Source organism: Sylvia atricapilla, chromosome 16, assembly GCF_009819655.1.
Source record: "Sylvia atricapilla isolate bSylAtr1 chromosome 16, bSylAtr1.pri, whole genome shotgun sequence".
Lineage (NCBI taxonomy): Eukaryota > Metazoa > Chordata > Aves > Passeriformes > Sylviidae > Sylvia > Sylvia atricapilla.
The window spans coordinates 11,371,514-11,390,215 of NC_089155.1; the positions used below are offsets into that span (position 1 = coordinate 11,371,514).

At 46.2% G+C, this 18,702-nt stretch overlaps 3 protein-coding genes across 4 annotated transcripts; 2 read left to right on the top strand and 1 right to left on the bottom strand.

The window, feature by feature from the left end:
• Positions 1-3,846: 3,846 nt before the first annotated feature.
• Positions 3,847-5,080, top strand: ATP5F1E (ATP synthase F1 subunit epsilon). Its single transcript, XM_066330914.1, has 3 exons — positions 3,847-4,006; positions 4,182-4,308; positions 4,937-5,080. Exons 1-2 carry the CDS (start codon positions 3,975-3,977, stop codon positions 4,303-4,305), a joined length of 156 nt encoding a protein of 51 aa, XP_066187011.1. The 5' UTR covers positions 3,847-3,974; the 3' UTR covers positions 4,306-4,308; positions 4,937-5,080.
• Positions 5,081-5,850: 770 nt separating this feature from the next.
• TUBB1 (tubulin beta 1 class VI) lies at positions 5,851-11,217 on the bottom strand. 2 transcript variants are annotated; one of them, XM_066330913.1, is made up of 4 exons: positions 11,089-11,217; positions 8,239-8,347; positions 7,966-8,076; positions 5,851-7,845 (listed from the first exon to the last, which is right to left on the bottom strand). In XM_066330913.1, the coding sequence occupies exons 3-4, from the start codon at positions 8,024-8,026 to the stop codon at positions 6,767-6,769; spliced, it is 1,140 nt and encodes a 379-aa protein (XP_066187010.1). In that variant the 5' UTR covers positions 8,027-8,076; positions 8,239-8,347; positions 11,089-11,217; the 3' UTR covers positions 5,851-6,766. The 2 variants fall into 2 exon arrangements, with proteins under 2 accessions (XP_066187010.1, XP_066187009.1); XM_066330912.1 differs by lacking the exon at positions 11,089-11,217 and adding an exon at positions 9,807-10,045.
• A 2,227-nt stretch (positions 11,218-13,444) lies between these two features.
• CTSZ (cathepsin Z) lies at positions 13,445-18,511 on the top strand. Its single transcript, XM_066330917.1, has 6 exons — positions 13,445-13,680; positions 14,478-14,641; positions 15,955-16,134; positions 16,683-16,833; positions 17,025-17,187; positions 17,653-18,511. Exons 1-6 carry the CDS (start codon positions 13,541-13,543, stop codon positions 17,764-17,766), a joined length of 912 nt encoding a protein of 303 aa, XP_066187014.1. The 5' UTR covers positions 13,445-13,540; the 3' UTR covers positions 17,767-18,511.
• The last annotated feature ends 191 nt before the right edge of the window (positions 18,512-18,702 follow it).

Here is an 18,702-nt window from a genome sequence, read left to right on the forward strand (position 1 = left end):
CTATAATTAGATGCACCTTTTTGAACTGAAATTTAAGCTGTTCTGTTCCCTTTTTAATCACATGTCTGCCTTTTATTACTTCTCTTTATGGTATTTTTATTAAAACAATTCAAACTAGCACAAATAATTATTGTTACTATATCAGTTTTATATCCAGAGGTTTAAAAGAAAGGTAACAAACAAGACCTCTTTTTATCTGAATAACAGAACTGCTGTTGCTGAAATGTGTATTTCTTGGACTTAGAATCAGTTTAGCACATTGTTAGCTTCCAAAAACAAATCCTGCACATGCTACACAGAAAAATAAATTTGGTTGAACAAGGACAGAGATGGCAGGAGAGAAGACTTCTCTGCAACTGTATGTGTGATTCTGTACTGGTCCCCTGTACAATGTTCTCAATAATTCTGTGGGCTCCTATTACTGGAACTTTTCTGCACCAAAAGAGAAACTAGTAAGTTTGAAACTACACAATTTGAATCATTGTTTTCAAAAAAGTATTTTTTGGGGTCATGCTGTCTTTTTGTTTTGGTGTGATGATAGAGATCTTTCGTTTAAAATATTCTTGATTTAACACCCATGATGTTGGGGATTTATTTGGCTTTTCAGTGTCATCTCTTCAACGTACCTGGACCTACTTGGTCTCACTGTTTTGGCCTCCCTGGACCCCTCCAGTGTCAAGACTTTAGCCTCCTTGGAACTCTTTAAAATCCCCTTTTCAGATTCATTGGATTTATCCAGTCTGAGCTCTTCATCCTCTGTGGAATTCTCCAGTCTCACTTCTTCATCCTCTCTGGACCTTTCAAGCCTCACATCTTCATTCTCCTCAGACTTCTCCAGTACGTCCTCTTCAATTTCCTTAGAGCTCTCCAGTCTCACCTCTTCAGATTCCTGGGAGCGCTCCAGTTTCTCCTCTTCATTTTCCCTGGACCTATCAAGTCACACTTCATCAGGCTCTCTGGATCAGTCTGGCGACAGTTCTTCAATCTCTTTAGATCTCTCAAGTGTCACCTCCTTATCCACAGATTTCTCCAGCCCTACTTCTTCACTCTCTCTAGACCTGTCCAGTCTGACTTCTTCGTCCTCCACAGATGTTTCCAGTCACACCTCCTCAGCTTCCCTGGACTTTTCCTGTACAATCCCTCCATCCTCACCAGGTGTCTCCGAGTACAGCTCCTCCACCTCGTCAGAATCTCTAGACCTCACGGATTTTAACTATTTCATGTTTCAGCGTTCCTCTGGATTATCTTCATCGACTCCTGAGGATGTTCCAAATCTCATCTCCACACCTTTCCTGGATGTCTCCAATCTCACCTTCCAGGATGATGCTTCTTCCCTCACTCCCCCAGTTTCTTTGGACATGTCTAACCTCTCATCCTTAGTTCCCCCAGACCTGTCCACGCTCACATTTCTGGATGTTGCTAATCGCACTGCAGCGGCTTCTCTCGATCTCTGCATCTAACCCTCCTAACCCATCCCCTTCTCTCTGCAGCCTCTCTCTGTCCTTCTGAACTTCTCTCCTTTATCTGCTCTCTCCTTTGTTCTCTCGCTGAAAGTTCTTACCTGAGGAAAGTTTAGGGCTTTACAAAATGTCTCCTGGCATCTAAACTGGGCATGAAAACAAGTCGTACAAATCTCTGACGGTGCCTTGTAACAGCCGCGTGAACATCAATAATAATCCTGGAATTTTTGTAGAGCACAGTTTCTGTCACTGATTGATACCCAGTCTGCCTCAGCATGGTTGGTACCTCTCTCAAAGGTTTAACTTTCTCAGTTCATGCTGAATTTTTATCTATCAGGATTAATAAATAGTAAAGAAAGCTAAATGTGTAAATAATTGTATACAGGCTGTGTATCTCCATTATGGATTTATACTGGAGTTATTTTCACAGAATTGCAGGTAGAGGCATTTCACAATGAGATACAGAGAGAGATGTGGAAGAAAAAGAAAATTGTGAAGCAAAAAACAGTGGAGAAATGGGTCAGGGAGAGGAACCAGAGAAGCCGTGGGGCAGGAATACAGGGGCATGTAGCTGAGGGAAAAATGCCCAACTCTACAGGCATGATTTTCCTCTGCCAAGCCATCTGTGTGGCCTGGGCTGCCCATGAGGCTTAAAATAATCTTAGTGCTAATTATTTTACCTATCAAATCATCAGATGTTCCCATTAAAGAAGCATTTGCATGTAACATCCCCTTTCTCAATATATGTAAGTTACTTGTCTTGCATCAAATATCCTGCTTAAGTAGCACAGAGGGGCTTCCCAAAATCTTTGGTGCTGTCTTTTGTCTTTTTGTTACCATTCTTATGACTGGGGCTTTGAAACCAAATATATTTCCTTTCAATAGCAGTGGCATCTTTCTGTGCCAGAGGTACAGAAACATGTTTGTCATAACAAATATTTTTTCATTTATTTCATTTCTGCAAATTGGAAAGCTTTGCTCCGATATGCCACATCTGTCATAAAATTAGAATAGGTTTCACACACACAAAAAAAAAAAGAAGAAAACAAATGTATGAAGTAAGGATTGTTTTCTGCCTCATTTACACTAGTTATTTCTTTAAAGTAAAGTAGGAACAATTGCAATATATGTGTTTAAGAAATTAACCCAGACTTTATAGGGGCAGAGTTGTTTAACAGTTAAAAAAAAAAAATACAGATCAGTGGTCCAGATCTTACTGTTATATGCTGGAGACTGACATTTCTGGTGAACAGTTGTTTTTTTTTGTTCCAGTGGCTCTTCCCTGACATCACCATGAGGATTGTTAATTGCAATGGTTCTGGGCTAAATGAGATCTCTAATAAAGCTGAAAATTACACTGTGCTTTAAAAATGGTTTGACTTTGGTTGAAAGGAAGTAAGCGAACAAGACAAAAGGATTTCTTTAAAAGCCAGTACTTAATCTCCTTAAGTATTTTGTCTTAATTACTTAAGTGAACATCAGGTTAAGACCAAATTGCTTGTGTATCAAACATGATTTGAATCTTCTCACAGCTTTTTGATTATTATATGTGGGGTATATAATTGTATGATTATTATATGTGGGATATATAAAATTATATATATATATATATGTGTATATATATATATACATATATATATATATATATGTAATTTTTTCTTTGTGTCCATAGCTTCTAGTTTACTATTTTGTCTTTAATGGATTTGTTAAGAGCAAATGATTGAATTTCAGGTGCTTGTATCAACATCAGGAGACCCATGGCGAGGCACCGTGTCCAATGGAAGTGTCACAGCCTGGCCACACTCAGATCAACTCTAAAATGAAGACCGTCTGTTTAAAAAAAAATCACTGGCTCCACATGATTGTAAAATGGGAGAGTTTTTAAAAATGTCTTAGCTAGAAAAAAAACAAAGTGACGGCACAGAAGGGTAAGAACAGATTGAGGCGCAAAACACACCCTTTTAACTGCTTGCTTCGATGCTTAGATTACAACACGATTACTGGGGAAAGGAGTTAATGGGTAACTAACACAAGTGCTCTATAACTAGCCACGAGCCTCATAGACAACTTGACCTTTAATTTATGTTCCTTAGGTAACTGACGTCTAGTTTATTTCCGGCAAATTACCCTGAACCACTGAAGCGAACCACCCACTGCGGTGGTTTTGACAGGCAGGCCGCGGTGACAGGCGGAGGCGGAGCGGGGACACTCCTGGAAGGGCGCACACCTTTGGCCCGCAGCCGCCCTGAGGAGCCGCGGCCCGGAGCCGCCATGGCCCCGCCCACCGCCCTCACGGCCGCGGGGCCGCCCGGCCCGAGGGGAAGGGGCGGGGCGAGCCCGGGGCGCGTCAGGCGGAAAGGGCGGGAGCCGCGCGCCGGAAAGAGGCCCTCTGATTGGCCGCTGCCGCAGGCGCGCACCCGTGAACGGCGACGCGCTTGAGCGGCTCCTCCCCGCTGATTGGCTGGCGGCGCGTCCCCTGCGGCGCGCGCTGACCTTGCCGGCCGAGCCGCAGCCATGGTGGCGTATTGGCGACAGGCCGGGCTCAGGTACCGCTGTCGCGACAGCCCCGCGACACGGGGGGGGCGAGAGGCTGGCGGGGTGGGGCTGCCAGGGAGCGCCCGGCGGGGTCACAGCGGTGCGGGGGGAAGGCGGGTTTGGGGCGGGGGAGGCGGCTTTGGGGCCGGGCCCGGGTCTCACCGCGCTCTGTGCCCCCGGCCGCAGCTACATCCGGTACTCGCAGATCTGCGCCCAGGCCGTGCGGGCCGCCATGAAGCCGCAGTACAAAGCGGAGGCGGAGAGGGCTGCGGTGGCCACGGTGAAAACGGTGAAACACAAAAAGGAGTGAAATGTAAGTGGGTGGGGTGGGCGGTGCGTGGCTGGAGCTCTGTAGTACAGGAGTGGACGTAGCGATAGTCTGTATCTGCTGAGTCCATTAATCCCCGGTATCTAGAGATAATCGGCTCGATTTCCAGGCATGGGGGTGGAGGGGATTGCGGCTGGTGCGAATGTGCGCAGGGGTCTGTGACCTGATTGCGTGTGAGATGGGAAACAACCTAATCTCATTAGTGAGGTGAGATGGACTGTCTGTCAAGCCCTGCATTGAACCACTTGGGGTTTGGTCAGACTTTTTATGGGCTTACACAGAACAGCGGGGGCTCTGCAGTGATGCCCACAGGTTTCTCTGTGATGTTTCATACTTGCTAAGCCAGCAGACAGACTCTCTGAACTGCTCCTTCCCTGATCAGCAAATGCGTTGTACGGGTTATCTGCTCTCTGTGACACAGATGCAGCTGGTACCTTTATTTGTGCCATTCCATACATCACAAGCAGCTGAAATATTTTTTGTTCTGTATAGAACTTCTGTTCTGGATAGAGCTTCTATTCCTGATCTGAGATTAAATATTATTACCTTTTGTATGAAGTGTACCTTGCACACATTCTTGAGTCAAATAACTTGTGTTTTTAATCTCTTGTAGGAGCTGATCTGTGGTGAATAACAGCAAACTGCAAAGCTGTAGGCAAGCTCAAGACTGCAGTGTAATGTCATCACATGAACTGTAGAACTTGCCTCTGTATGTAAATTGGCATGCTAATAAATGTAATTTCTGAATGTGTTGAAAGTGTTGTTGCTCTTGAAACAAAGTTTCTGTTCTGCAGAGACATTTGCTTTCAGTTCAGTTGAAATAAAAGACTGCTTTTAGCACAGTCTGGACATTCAGTAGCAGCATTGTTTATTTCTAAGCCAAATTTCTTTTTGGGTATCATGCTGATATTTCAGGTACATAAATGAGTGAGAGATTTGATTGTTGTTTAAAACTTTTCTGCCTACTACATTTTAATGATGACTTTGAAAAAAAAAATCCTGGCTAAAATCTGTATTAACAGGTAATACAGCATATAGTTTTGAAAACTGGAAGCAGGAAAACTCTGCTGTGGATGTGCTGCTGGGGATCTGAGACACTGAGCAGTGAATCAGGAACTGGGAGAGCTGGTGTCATGTAAGAGGTGGGAGAAGAGACACAGGATTCTGAATTGTTTATCCTCATTAACACTTTCTCATGACAGGGAAGAGAGGGAGAGGGAAGAACCTTCTCTGGGAAGCAGGAATGGAGAGGGACACTTCTCTGGGCTGGGAGGCAAAGATGCACCTCAAGCTGCCTGGTTTTGGGGGACGTTATTGCATTTTCCTGCTGCTTTGTGTCCTCACAGCAGGGACAACATTGTCTCATTGCACAGGAGAATTGGCTTCAGGTTCCTTCACCAAGACTGAATTCAAATGTGAGGTGTTACTTCAGAGCACAACAAACCAGTAAAACTAATGTAATTCAAAGTTAGTTCTTGCAAGAATAAAGTGTTGGGTTTTGTCCATCAAATGTTTCAAGTATAAAACTTTCATAGAATGGTATATAATCTTTATTTAAAAGAATACTATAAATACATTGTGAAGTAGGCAGCTGTGATGGGAAGAAATTTTTTTCACCAAACGCAAAATATGGTTTTGTTTTAGTGACTGCCACCGAATTTATATTAACAAACTACAAACCATTCTATGTCATTTTTGTTGTACTGTTAGGGGAAAAAAATTTACAGTAGTTAGTACCTAGGAAAAAAATACCACACCAAAACTTCTATACAACATCACAACTTAGTGTGCTAACGTAACTCAACCTTGTAGTTAGAACTAGAAACAAACCACACCATGATAATGAATACAAGCTCTGCAATAATATAAGCCAGCAATGTGATAGAACAATTAGGGTTCTTAAAAAATAAGAATGTGCATATTCAGTCATTTGCCCCATTTCTGCAGATCTACATCAGTCTGTGGAGTGATAAAAGAGTCACTGCCATTGCAGGCCTTAGAGATGTGCACATGTTCCTAAAACAAGTAACAAGTTCATAATCAGCAGGGACTGTGTTTACCTGAGAATAAATAAATGTGATGAGTTGACAGCATATTTTGCTATTGCTTATGATCCTGATCTATATACACAGGCACAGCGGCTGTATAGTACATTCAGTATCTGGTGATTATATTCTAAAAGTGAATCCATTTACAGGAAAGGCTGCTATGAGATAACGTGTCTTCATAGTGGATTGGTTTTGGGAGAGATTCAGTGCCAACAGTTGTTTAAGACAGTAAAGCAGAGCTGCCATTAATTTCAAAAGCACTGTGTTGTGATACCAGATACACTTGGCCAGATGCAGAGAAAAAGTTCCGAAGATGTGTTATTTTAGGTATGCAGATGATGGCTATTGCTTTGTTAGTGAATGTGAACAGGTTCATTAGAATGTTTTGATACTTTTTACTCTGCTTCCTTTTCTGGCTTGGGTTCTGCTTCCACTTCTACCTCTTCAAATTCCTCCACGTCTGCAGTGGCATCCTGGTACTGTTGGTACTCAGACACGAGGTCATTGGTGTTACCTTCTGCTTCAGAAAACTCCATCTCATCCATGCCTTCCCCCGTGTACCAGTGGAGAAATGCTTTCCTTCTGAACATGGCTGAGAACTGCTCGGACACCCTGATGAAGAGCTCCTGGATGGCCGTGTTATTGCCAATAAACGTGGCCGCCATCTTCAGCCCTCGCGGCGGGATGTCACACACGGCCACCTTCACGTTGTTGGGGATCCACTCCACAAAGTAGGAGCTGTTCTTGGTTTGGACAGACAGCAGCTGCTCGTCCACTTCCCTGGTGGACATCCTGCCCCTGAAGATGCAGGCGACAGTGAGGTAGCGGCCACGGCGGGGGTCGCAGGCTGCCATCATGTTCCTGGCATCAAACATCTGCTGGGTGAGCTCTGGCACGGTCAGGGCCCGGTACTGCTGGCTGCCCCGGGCTGTCAGCGGGGCAAAGCCGGGCATGAAGAAGTGCAGGCGAGGAAAGGGCACCATGTTCACCGCCAGCTTCCTCAGATCCGCGTTCAGCTGGCCTGGGAAACGCAGCGAGGTGGTGACGCCGCTCATCGTTAGGGACACCAAGTGGTTGAGGTCCCCGTAGGTGGGATTGGTGAGCTTTAATGTCCTGAAGCATATATCGTACAGAGCTTCGTTGTCAATGCAAAAGGTTTCATCTGTGTTCTCTATCAGCTGGTGGATGGAGAGGATGGCGTTGTAGGGCTCCACCACCGTGTCGGATACTTTGGGTGAGGGCACAACGCTGAAGGTGTTCATGATCCTGTCGGGATATTCCTCTCGGATCTTGTTGATGAGGAGCGTCCCCATGCCTGAGCCTGTGCCACCGCCAAGGGAATGGATGAGCTGGAATCCCTGAAGGCAGTCACAGCTCTCGCACTCGTTCCTGACCACATCCATGACGTTTTCAATCAGCTCAGCACCTTCTGTGTAATGGCCCTTGGCCCAGTTGTTGCCGGCACCTGAATTACCTGTGAACAGAATTACAGAAAGAACAGCCATCAAGTTAACAGGAGACTTTTTAAAGGACTTCCAAGGCCCTTTTGAGACAGTTGCCTGCAGTCAGTTTGCTGGCAGTGTGCTGTCCATACCATGGATAAAGTTGTCAGGTCGAAAGAGGGGCCCAATTCTGCTGGACCGGACACTGTCCATTGTCCCAGGCTCCAGGTCCACCAGGATGGAACGGGGCACGTATTTATGGGCTGTAAGAAAACAAAATGAATGCAAATAATTACTACTAGTGGTCAAAGAAACAGCCTTACAATCCACTCTGGAAAGTCCAATCCACCTAGAGTGGTTTAGGCTTTCTGTGGGTTTTTTAATTACTTATTTTACCCTCCATGTTGGCTCTGCTGGGCACTTACAGTAAGCCTCATTGAAGTACACGTTAATTCGCTCCAGCTGCAGTGGTGAATCCCCACGGTAGTTCCCAGTGATGTCAATGCCATGTTCCTCACCAAGCACCTCCCAGAACTGCAAAGGGAAAGAGGTACGACACACTGAGAATGATTTAGTTATTTTCAGCACATGTTCAGCACCAGCTCAGGGAACTGTGCCTGAAGCAGGGGATGCTTTGCCATTTACTTACCAGATCAGAACAGGGATCCTTCTCTACCCCTCCCAAATAAATTTGAGGGCAAACTTAAGCAGACTATTTATGCTCTTTAGCTATGACCTATGCACTAATAGGTGGAGGGTCTCAAATTGTTCTCTTTATAGTAAAAGAAAATGGATGTTAGTTTAAGTAACAATTACTATTTGGTATGAGCTTAACAAAAAGGTTGTGAGGGTATGGATTAGGGAGAGCTGCTTTGAGTCCTGTCATGTACAAATGAGACCATGGCATGGCAAAGCTGGCACAGGCAAATTTGTACGTGAACAAGGCTTTCCACAAACAGCTGCTGGTCCTAAACGTCCTATCTTGACACTCATATGGATGTGCTCTTGTGCTGGGCTCTTATCTGGGCAGCAGCCACAGCAGTGTTCATGCAGACACACCCACCCACTGTAATGACCAGACTATTCTAATATTAAAGGTCTCCTGGGTTAGCATCAGTCCCATTTCGAGTGTACAAATACACCACTGCCAACAGGTGCATGTTCCATGCTTCATGTTCCATTAAAAGGAATCAAGATTAGGTGTGGGACAAAGGGGGAAGAACACAACAGAACAATCCCTCAACTATCCCATGTCTTAAAATACCTCCCATCCCAAAATAGATTATCTTTAGACAACTTCCTACTTATATTTTTTTTTTTAAAAAAAGCATGGACATCACACAGCACAGTAATTGAGGGGTCTTTTTTACTCCTAGCCTAGAAAGTCAGCAATAGTGGCTACTCCCTATGTCACAGCATGCCAAGTGTTGGAGCTACACAAAAATACTCCAAATTATATGTCTCTCACAGGAGAGTGACACTTTGTGTCATTTATGTCATTTATGACATTCTACACTCTAACACAGGTTATGCTGTTGATTAATATGATCCCATATAATCTTTAGGACCCCTTCCAACCCAAACCATTGTATGATTCTGTGATATTTAAGAATAAAATGTAGCAGAGCTGCTCTTGCATGGCTGAACTAAAGTACCAGCAGCACAACTTCACAGCCCTGGAATTACTGGCTCTGTCACTTGCCCCAGTATCTTGCAGAGTATATGAGTTCCCCCAGGGAATAGGAGTCCCAGCAGGAATGCTCTGGTGCACCTGTAATCACTGGGCCACGGTTATTGCAAATGAACATTAAACTTTGCATGAGGATCAAATCCAGCTTTTAGCTTTCATATAAAAATACTCAAATTCCCTGCAATGCTTCCCACCACCGAGTTACAAGGTAATTGTCTCCCTCAAAAGCCCCCGTCCACTGATGATGAGTGACCTGCTACTTCTCATCTTCTACTGATGACCAGTGCTGAAAAGAGACCTTACCTTGGATCCAATTTGGTTCCCACACTGGCCAATCTGCAGGTGCACGATCTCACGCATTTTGTGCGGCTCGGACGTGTTGGTGGCTAGAACCTCTCCCAGGCTCTCCAGCTGCCCAGAGCAATCCCTCTGCCTGCTGCTCTATCAGCTACACCCAGCACAGCCCGGCCCCAGGGGCCCTTTTATACCCCAGGGACTGTCACTCAGCCAGCCAGGGGAGTAGCCAGCCCCAGGCACTGCACCGGGAGCCCAGGGCCTCTTTACTGCCTGGCTACAGGTACAACAGGACAGGTGCACCCCTGAGTGGCTTGGAAAGCACCATATTGTCACATGCACCCCTTCCCAGTTCTCTGTGCTGCAGTGTGGTGCATGAATAGATGTGCATATTCTGTTTGTGTTTCATTATTTTACATTAGACATAATATATATACAAATATATGTGCATACAGAGAGATTATAGCCCAAAGTGAGTGATCTTAATTTATTAAGCACATGTGCTTCTGCCACATAATTTAAATTTTAGCATCGTATGAGTCATCGAGGACAACACCCATAATAAAAATGGTAACAACTTGTGAGTAGGAGCCTTCTATAATCACAACATTCAGTACATTGCAAGGCAAACTCCAGCTCACTAAGAAGCATCATTCCTGATGTTTGACTGCATGAAGGAGGGGAACAGGAGCAGTAACAAAAAATACTCTGTAACACATAAAAGTAACACTGTACTCTCAGTGATGCATGGTCCTTAAATAGTTGTAAGAATCCATAATTTTTAGCCAAAACTCGAATTAACTAGTGAATAACTTGCACTGATGCTCTTTCTCCCTCTCTTTCCTAATTTACTGACATTAAGAAATACAGCATTTCTAGTATTTCTTAATTCCTTCTATCTCAGATGTACTTCAGATGTACTTTCCTTGCCAGGAAAATGCTAGAGGTGAAAACCTCCTTTCAGAGAAGTTCTCTGAACTGAACTGTAACATTCACTGAGTGAAACATCTCACTGTGCTAAAGAAAACGATGTGAGGCAGAACAAAACACAGCACAGTCATGTTTGGCTACTGATAACCAGGACCAGTATCACTGAGCAGCAGAAACCCAGGAAAAAATGACTTCTTTAAGCCTAGAGCAGTTTCATTACATGTCAAATGACTGTCACTGCTTTGCAAGTGCTCCTTTTAAGGATGGGGAAAGGAACTATAATTAGGAATTATAATTATAATTAGGAAAGCACCTTAAACTATTCAGCATAAAATGGTGACAGTGGAAGGGCTTCACTCACCAAATGTAGTTACTCTGCCACTTTATGGGTTGCTAGAGATAAGGGATTTCTGAGCCTCCATATGGTTCCAGAAGAAAAATCAGCTTATTCCAGGCTTCCCCTCCACTTGATGACTTCCACTTCTCCCAGGAGCCAATGAAGGCACAGACAACTGCTCCTAACACAGAGTTCAGCCCCAGAAGTGCATGGTAAAAAAGTAGAGAACAAACATCCGTCATCCTCTGCAATGCTGTGAGCATACTGAGTAGGGAGCAATAAAAGGAAGACTTTAAATTCAGGTAGATTCATGTTGTTTCCTTAAAACACAATCATTTTATTGTTTTCCAAAAGATAAGTATTCTCTAAGCCATTAAGTTTACCTAGCAAGACATGCACAACATTCTGTTCCATTGGCACATTGTCAATATTTCCAAGGGCTTTGGGTATCTTCTACAATTCCCTAAGAAAATTCGGAAAACCTTCTTTGGACATTCACTTTAAAAGCATCTCTCATTTTATTTATGCACATTTCAGACTTGTTTTCTCCAACCATCCTTAGTTAAGAGTGGTAATGCACATCTGAGTTATATACTCAACTACTGCATTCTGAATGGGACCTGCCTTGACACAATGTCAATAATAAATACAATTTAAAACATGTAGTGTATTCACAATAGATACAGCTTGGGAAGAGGCTGAAGGAGCTAACTGACTGTCCAAAAAAGGTGACAAAATAATTCCAGGAATAAATATATTCGCTGAGCACATCTTACAAGGAAAGGGGAAAAAGGGAAGTGAAAGAATGCAATCACTCAATAGGGTTTTTTCCTCTTGCTGAAAATAGCTCCCCAGAATCATGTGCCTCCTCTGAAGCACTTCCTTACAGAGTCTAAAGAATTGTGGCACATGACACCAGGTAGGTGAGATGCTTTGTGAAGCAAATCTGGGTTTGGGCCTCTTTTCCTTGTCCTCCTCATCTGCATTTCTGTGAACCTCTCAGTCTGACTTTATCCCAAACCCGGGCTAGGAGGGCCCCGTTTCTGTGTCGATTCAGTTGCAAGCCTGTCCCTGCTCAGCCCTGAGAAGCCGCAGGCCTGTTAACAGCCCGAGGCTCTCCCCAGACACAGCCATGGCACATGTGCAGCTGCAGATTAGCAGCGAGAGGCTCTGGGGAGAGAGGGGCTGTGCTGCACGGGCCGGCTCAGAGGGACTTTTGGCACTGGCGAGATTAGGAGCAGCCTGGCAGCGGGCACAGCTATTGCAGCTGTCCCACAGCGGCTATTATCAGGCTGCCCACGGCTTCCAGTGCCTCCTGAGCGGGCCCCAGATACCACAGCCCCGGTGATGGGCTTGAGCTGAGACCTCAAAGACACCAGGCTTTTGTGGTTGCTGGGCTTTTTGTTGGTGTTTTTGTTTTCTTGGTTGATTTTTTTGGGTTTTTTTAACACTACTCCAAACAAATACGCACGTGTACGGAGGCATTCTGGGGTACTCTTTTTTAATGGATTACTTGGGAGGAACTGACTTTTCAGAGTAGCAGAGAAGACTGTTGAGAGGAAAGCCTATTCAGTTTGAGATAAGCCTGCCTACAGGCCATCAGATAATTTTAGAGATCTGTGAATGGCTACCAGACAAGCTGATGCAAGTCTTAACTAACCTGGGCTAGCTGAATCACCCTTAAGAATGATACCAAAAAAACCCCCTGCATTCAGTTCACGGGCTCCTTTCTTGCTCTGCTGCTCTTTTTGGTGCCTTGGTTCTCTGTGCCTCAGTTTCTCTGATCATAGTGTGGAGCCAATAAACCTCAGGCCCTCTACAAAAAGTGCTGAAAGCTGAGGAAGAGAAGGGGAGGGGAGAACCGTCTTGTGGTTTACTAAACCTGTTTATCAAACATGAAAGCTTTGAGCTAATGTATGGAAAAACGACTGGTAATCCGTTCACACAGCCACTAGAAGCTTCTGCAGGAAAATTAGAAAAGTATTTTCACTATTGACTAAATCTTCTAGCAAATAATAAAGACTCTTCAGATGTTCAAACCCTAAGGAGCAACCTAGAAAATGACACAGGCTTGCGTTCCTTTGCTAATTGTAGCATTAAAGGGCTTGAGAAATCCAGAACTCGGGACCAGGGGAGAAAAACACCGACCAGACAAAAAAAAAACAGTCACGGTGTCTGGCCAGTCTAGCACAATGCTGAGGTGTTAGGCCAAAGGTGAAGAAACCTGCAGCGGGGCCTGTCCCAGATAGGAGCCCTCTTCCCACAGCCCATGTGACCGCAGGAAGGCGGGCTCTGGGTTTGCTCCCCGTGCCCGGGAGATCCATCAGCCAGCCCGGGGCGGTACTGCCCCGGGAGCCCGGAGCCGTGTCCGGGGCTGTCCCCGCCCGCCGCAGGTGAGCGCGGCCCCGCCCGCCCGCCGCTCCCGCCGCCCTCAAACGCGCTGCCGGAGCGTTCCGGGAGCTGCCGCTGTCCCGGCATGGCCCCGCTGCTGCAGCCCCTCATCCCGCTCCTGCTGCTGCTCTGCGGCTGCCTCTGCCCGCCCGCCCGCGCCGGGCTCTACTTCAGGGAAGGGCAGCACTGCTACAAACCGGCCGCAAAAAAGGCGCCCGGCCTCAGGTGGGCTTCGGTCCCTTGTCCCCTCCCGGGGCCGTTCCCGGGTCACGTTCGCGGCCGCACGGCGGAGAGACGCGCTGGGGAAGGGCTGGGCAGGCACGGCCGGGGCTTGAGGGGCTCGGGGGCGCCCGGAGGGGTTCGGGGCTGCCCGGAGGGGTTCGGGGGCGCTCGGAGGGGTTCGGGGCTGCCCGGAGGGGTTCGGGGGCGCTCGGAGGGGTTCGGGGCTGCCCGGAGGGGTTCGGGGGCGCTCGGAGGGGTTCGGGGCTGCCCGGAGGGGTTCGGGGCTGCCCGGAGGGGTTCGGGGGCTGCCCGGAGGGGTTCGGGGGCTGCCCGGAGGGGTTCGGGGGCTGCCCGGAGGGGTTCGGGGGCTGCCCGGAGGGGTTCGGGGGCTGCCCGGAGGGGTTCGGGGCTGCCCGGAGGGGTTCGGGGCTGCCCGGAGGGGTTCGGGGCTGCCCGGAGGGGTTCGGGGGCGCTCGGAAGGGTTCGGGGGCGCCCGGAGCGGTTCGGGAGTGCTCGGGGCCGGTTCGGGGCGGCCGGTCACGAGACCTCGGGGCCGGAGTGGTCACGCCGCGGTCACGTGACCCCGCCGGACAGTTGCGGCCTCGTTGAGAGAAACTCGGTGAAATCCGTGGGATTTTAGTGGGGTTTTTTGTTGTTGCTCTTTTTGGTGGGTTGTTTGGTTTGTTTTGGGGGGGTTGTGGGTTTTTTTTGGTGGCTTATTATTATTATTATTTTTAAACAACGCCCGCCCGTCCTGCTCCGGGGGCTGATGCCGGCGCTCCGTCCCCGTCCCCCCTCAGGACCTACCCCCGCCCGCACGAGTACCTGGACGTGTCGGCGCTGCCGCAGAGCTGGGACTGGAGGAACGTGAACGGGGTGAATTACGCCAGCACCACTCGGAACCAGCACATCCCGCAGTACTGCGGCTCCTGCTGGGCCCACGGCAGCACCAGCGCCTTGGCAGGTAGGCTCGGGCTCGCCCGCCGGCCTGGCTCCCCCCCGCAATCGGGAGTTTTCGAGAAGCAAAGGAAGTTTAGCTTCAGGTTACTGACAGCTTCTGTAAAGGTGCTAAATCACTGCGGTGACTAACGCAGAAAAACTGAGGGTGAGGTGTCTGTGAATACACCAGAACAGTGGGGATGCCCAAGCTGAAGACGAGGAGGGTTGGTTTCAATAGAAAAAGCAGCCAGAGTGAGGCTGTCTCCACTTCATCCAAAAGCAGCAAGGGGGGAACGCCGGTGTGTGGTTAAAAACCTGTTTGCAGAAGGAATGTGGCCATAGCTCCTCCCGAACTGTTCTCTGGGTCCTGGGGTAAGAGCTGGGGTTTCTGTCCTCCCCTCTGAGTGTGGTGGTGGCAGCAGCAGATGCAAAAAGGTTGTCGGTTCTCCTTCCCCTTTCTGGTACCTCAGCCTGTGGCACTATAGAAGGGGCTCTCCAGCCCTGCTGTGAATGAGGAAATGAAAGAAATTGCTTCTTGTGGGGTGTTTGCTACAGGAGCCCTGTCATGACAATGGACTGACCACCACAGCAGACACACAAGTCTGATTTCAGCAGGAATCTTCCTATCAGCCTTTTTCTTAGTCAAGGGGAAGCAGTGGTTTGCTACATGAGGACTGTTAATGCAGAGAAGCTGTTCATAAATACTCATCAGGAAGCTTTTCTGCCAAGTAAGCTCATTGTTTCTGAGAAAATAAGGCAGCAGGGTGGTGGTGTCTGTCTGAGATGGCAAGGTAACAGTGAGATGCTGGTGTAAAAGCAAGGAGATACCTCTAAAAGCTTTCTCCTGCATTAAGACTTTTTCATAGAGCCAGCAGCCTGGGCTCCATGGGCTTATGTTTATGCATGGGATTATACACAGATCTCTACTGCTGTAAAAGATGCTGGTCTGAGCTGGTTTTATGATGTGTATTGAAAACACTTCACTGTCAAAGTCAGGAAACAAATCTGGAAGTTTTCAGAAGCTGTGGCTTGAATTAAACTAAAGGTCTAGGGCTCTTCAAGGCTTTAGACAGATCTTGCTCATCTGCATGTTTTTGCCGAGTTTTTAATGGAAAAACCCCTCCTAGTGGAAACCCACAACAATAACTCAGCCTCGGGTTTGAATTAGGTCATGCTGTGTTCCCCACTGCAGACAGCAGAGGCTTTTCCAGCCACAAGTGCTGTCTTTCCTGTCTGCAAAGTTACAGCCTCAATGAAGAGGCGACAATTTCTAAACCAGTTGCAATGTGCAGCCACCCACGTGTTCCAGTAGCAAACCCCAGTTTCTTACCCTTCCAGACCGAATCAACATCAAGAGGAAAGGTGCCTGGCCCTCTGCCTACCTGTCTGTCCAGAATGTCATCGACTGTGCTGACGCTGGCTCCTGCGAGGGCGGGGACCACTCCGGGGTCTGGATGTACGCCCACGACCACGGCATCCCCGACGAGACCTGCAACAACTACCAAGCCAAGGATCAGAGTAAGGGTGTCTCTGCTTTGCTCTAGGATTTCTTCCCAGGTTTAGCAGGTGCTTAAAAAAAAAAAAAAAAACCCACCCAAACATTTCTTGGGTTCTTGCTGTTTGACTGACAGAACAGGTTTTCATTCTGGGCCTGTGTGTGTCTCCTACTCCAGGCAGACAGTGTAGCACTAAATCATGCTCAGGCAAGTTTGTTTTAACTTAATCTCTTAAATCTGTGACACACAATCTCTAATGTACTGAAATATTTGTAAGTGTCACCTCAAGATGACCAAAGGAGAAATTTAACCTTTGGCTGGTCATGTATGACTGGAATGGTTTCTCTATGTCCTCAACAAAGTATTTATACCTGCAACATAAAAAACAGTAAGTGGTTTCCAGAAAATAATTGAGTTCACTAGAGAGAATATGTATTAATAATTACTCTGAAGTTATTAATATCTGCCTCAATTAAGTTATAAAAGCTCAGTCTCTTACAATCACTTCACTTAAAGAAAAGCACCTTCCTGCAGATTACCTCCAGTGGTAACCTCACCTGTGTTTTACAGAGTGTAAGAAGTTCAACCAGTGTGGAACTTGTGTCACTTTTGGAGAATGCCACGTGATCAAGAACTACACTCTCTGGAAAGTCGCTGACTATGGCTCTGTCAGTGGAAGAGAAAAAATGATGGCAGAAATCTACACTAATGGACCAATTAGGTAAAAAACAGATACATGAACTCGGTGTACGTTTTCACTCTAGCACATATCAGAGTTCTGCACTAACATGCAGACTTTAGTTTCTATATAAACTGAGATCAGAATTCAAAATGCAAGAAAACCAATTGGTTTTTAGTCAGGCCCCTGCCCTGACCCCTTGTGTGAAACCTTCTCTCTCTGTTTCCTTCCAGCTGTGGCATAATGGCTACTGAAAAGCTGGATGCCTACACAGGGGGGCTGTACACCGAGTACAACCCCTCACCTACAGTGAATCACATCGTGTCTGTGGCTGGCTGGGGCGTGGAGAATGGGACAGAATATTGGATAGTTCGTAACTCCTGGGGAGAGCCCTGGGTAAGGACATGTGAGAACACACTTCTGGCTTTGGAGGGAGGGTGGGGCTTGTCACTTGTGCAAAGCTGCAGCCTGTGGATATAGAACTGAAACTTTCTTTGAACTAGACTAACAGTTTAAAAATGACACCCAGCCAGTCTGAAGACAAGGATATTTGGCTGAAGCTATGTGAGTAATGTCAGCTCTTATCCCAAATTCTGCCTTTCAGGGATGTGCAGCTCCTGTTATGGGTAACTGGAAATTGCTGTTAGTTGTAGGCAAAGATAAGTCACGTAGCTGGACTGGATGAGTGGGATATAAATTCACAAAAGGAGGTTGCCTCATGACTTCAGGGTTGTGCTTCAGTTTAAGTGAATTCCTCCATTCCCTTAAATCACTTATATTTGGCAGACAGAACAGACTCACCACCATAAAATTTCTATAGTTGTGTTTCCTGATTTACAATGCAAATTAAATCCTTTACAGGGTGAAAGAGGGTGGCTGAGGATTGTGACCAGTGCCTATAAGGGTGGAAGAGGAGCAGACTACAATCTGGCTATTGAAGAGGACTGTGCATATGGAGATCCTATACTGCCTTGACATGCTACAGCTTTTTGTTTAGGTACTTGGTTTGGAAGCTTCCCAGCACAACCTCCTTTTGTTCAAAGAGTAACAGCCTAAGACTTTCACAGTTCAACACCATCAGGCAGTTCTGCAAAATTAGCCCAGAGGCAACACACAATGCCTTCAAAAAATACAGAACGGCCCTAATTTTACTTACATCTTGAAGTAATTCACTCATGAAGGAATTGTCTACCTTGATGTACAGTATTAAAATCACACTGACTGAATCACAGAACCTGTACATGTAAATATCTAATTTTTTAAATACAAATCATGTAGATGTTCTGGAAAAGTATACTCAATATTTGGGTCCAGAGCTTCTTTTAAATTCTGTGACAGTACTGACCAAATACATTGCAATGATGCAGAAGCCATGATAAGTCTGGACATGATAAATCCAAAATATTAAACCCTGTTGCCTTGACTTTCTGGTGAAAGAGTGGTGTTGGAAGTCTGAAATAATGAGGTTGCCTTTATCCACCAAAATGATATCATGGGAATTACTTTGAGCAAAAGACAGTCTAAACACTTCTTACCTAATTAGTCTTGTCTTTGCACAAATTTCTTGCTTTAAGATGTGATTGTGCCCTTTTTCACCAAAAGAGACAAAATATAAATTGCCATAACCCAGAACTCCTCACTAGTATGACAAATCAGTGTCATATCAAATGTTACTAGCTGGCATTGCTAACTGCATTTAATAAACAGACTTTTTCTCTTACATGACTGGGTATTTATTTTAAGAGCTTATGAATACAGGTGTGTGGTTGTCTCCACCACGATGGTGCTGCTTTCACTGGTCCTTTTCTTGTGAAAGGCCTGATGGACAAATTTATACAGCAATGATGCTGGTTTGAACAATTGGGTATGAACAGGATCACAGCAGCACAAAGGGTTTAACAAGTTAAAAAT

Excerpts from the sequence above, each read along its gene's own strand:
- CTSZ (XM_066330917.1), top strand. The coding sequence starts at position 13,541 with ATGGCCCCGCTGCTGCAGCCCCTCATCCCGCTCCTGCTGCTGCTCTGC. Across the intron at positions 13,681-14,477 it reads AAAAAGGCGCCCGGCCTCAG|GACCTACCCCCGCCCGCACG; the intron begins GTGGGCTTCGGT and ends GTCCCCCCTCAG. Across the intron at positions 16,834-17,024 it reads TACACTAATGGACCAATTAG|CTGTGGCATAATGGCTACTG; the intron begins GTAAAAAACAGA and ends GTTTCCTTCCAG.
- ATP5F1E (XM_066330914.1), top strand. The coding sequence starts at position 3,975 with ATGGTGGCGTATTGGCGACAGGCCGGGCTCAG. Across the intron at positions 4,007-4,181 it reads TGGCGACAGGCCGGGCTCAG|CTACATCCGGTACTCGCAGA; the intron begins GTACCGCTGTCG and ends CCCCGGCCGCAG.
- TUBB1 (XM_066330912.1), bottom strand. The coding sequence starts at position 9,863 with ATGCGTGAGATCGTGCACCTGCAGATTGGCCAGTGTGGGAACCAAATT. Across the intron at positions 8,348-9,806 it reads GGAACCAAATTGGATCCAAG|TTCTGGGAGGTGCTTGGTGA; the intron begins GTAAGGTCTCTT and ends TTCCCTTTGCAG. Across the intron at positions 7,846-7,965 it reads ACCTGACAACTTTATCCATG|GTAATTCAGGTGCCGGCAAC; the intron begins GTATGGACAGCA and ends TTCTGTTCACAG.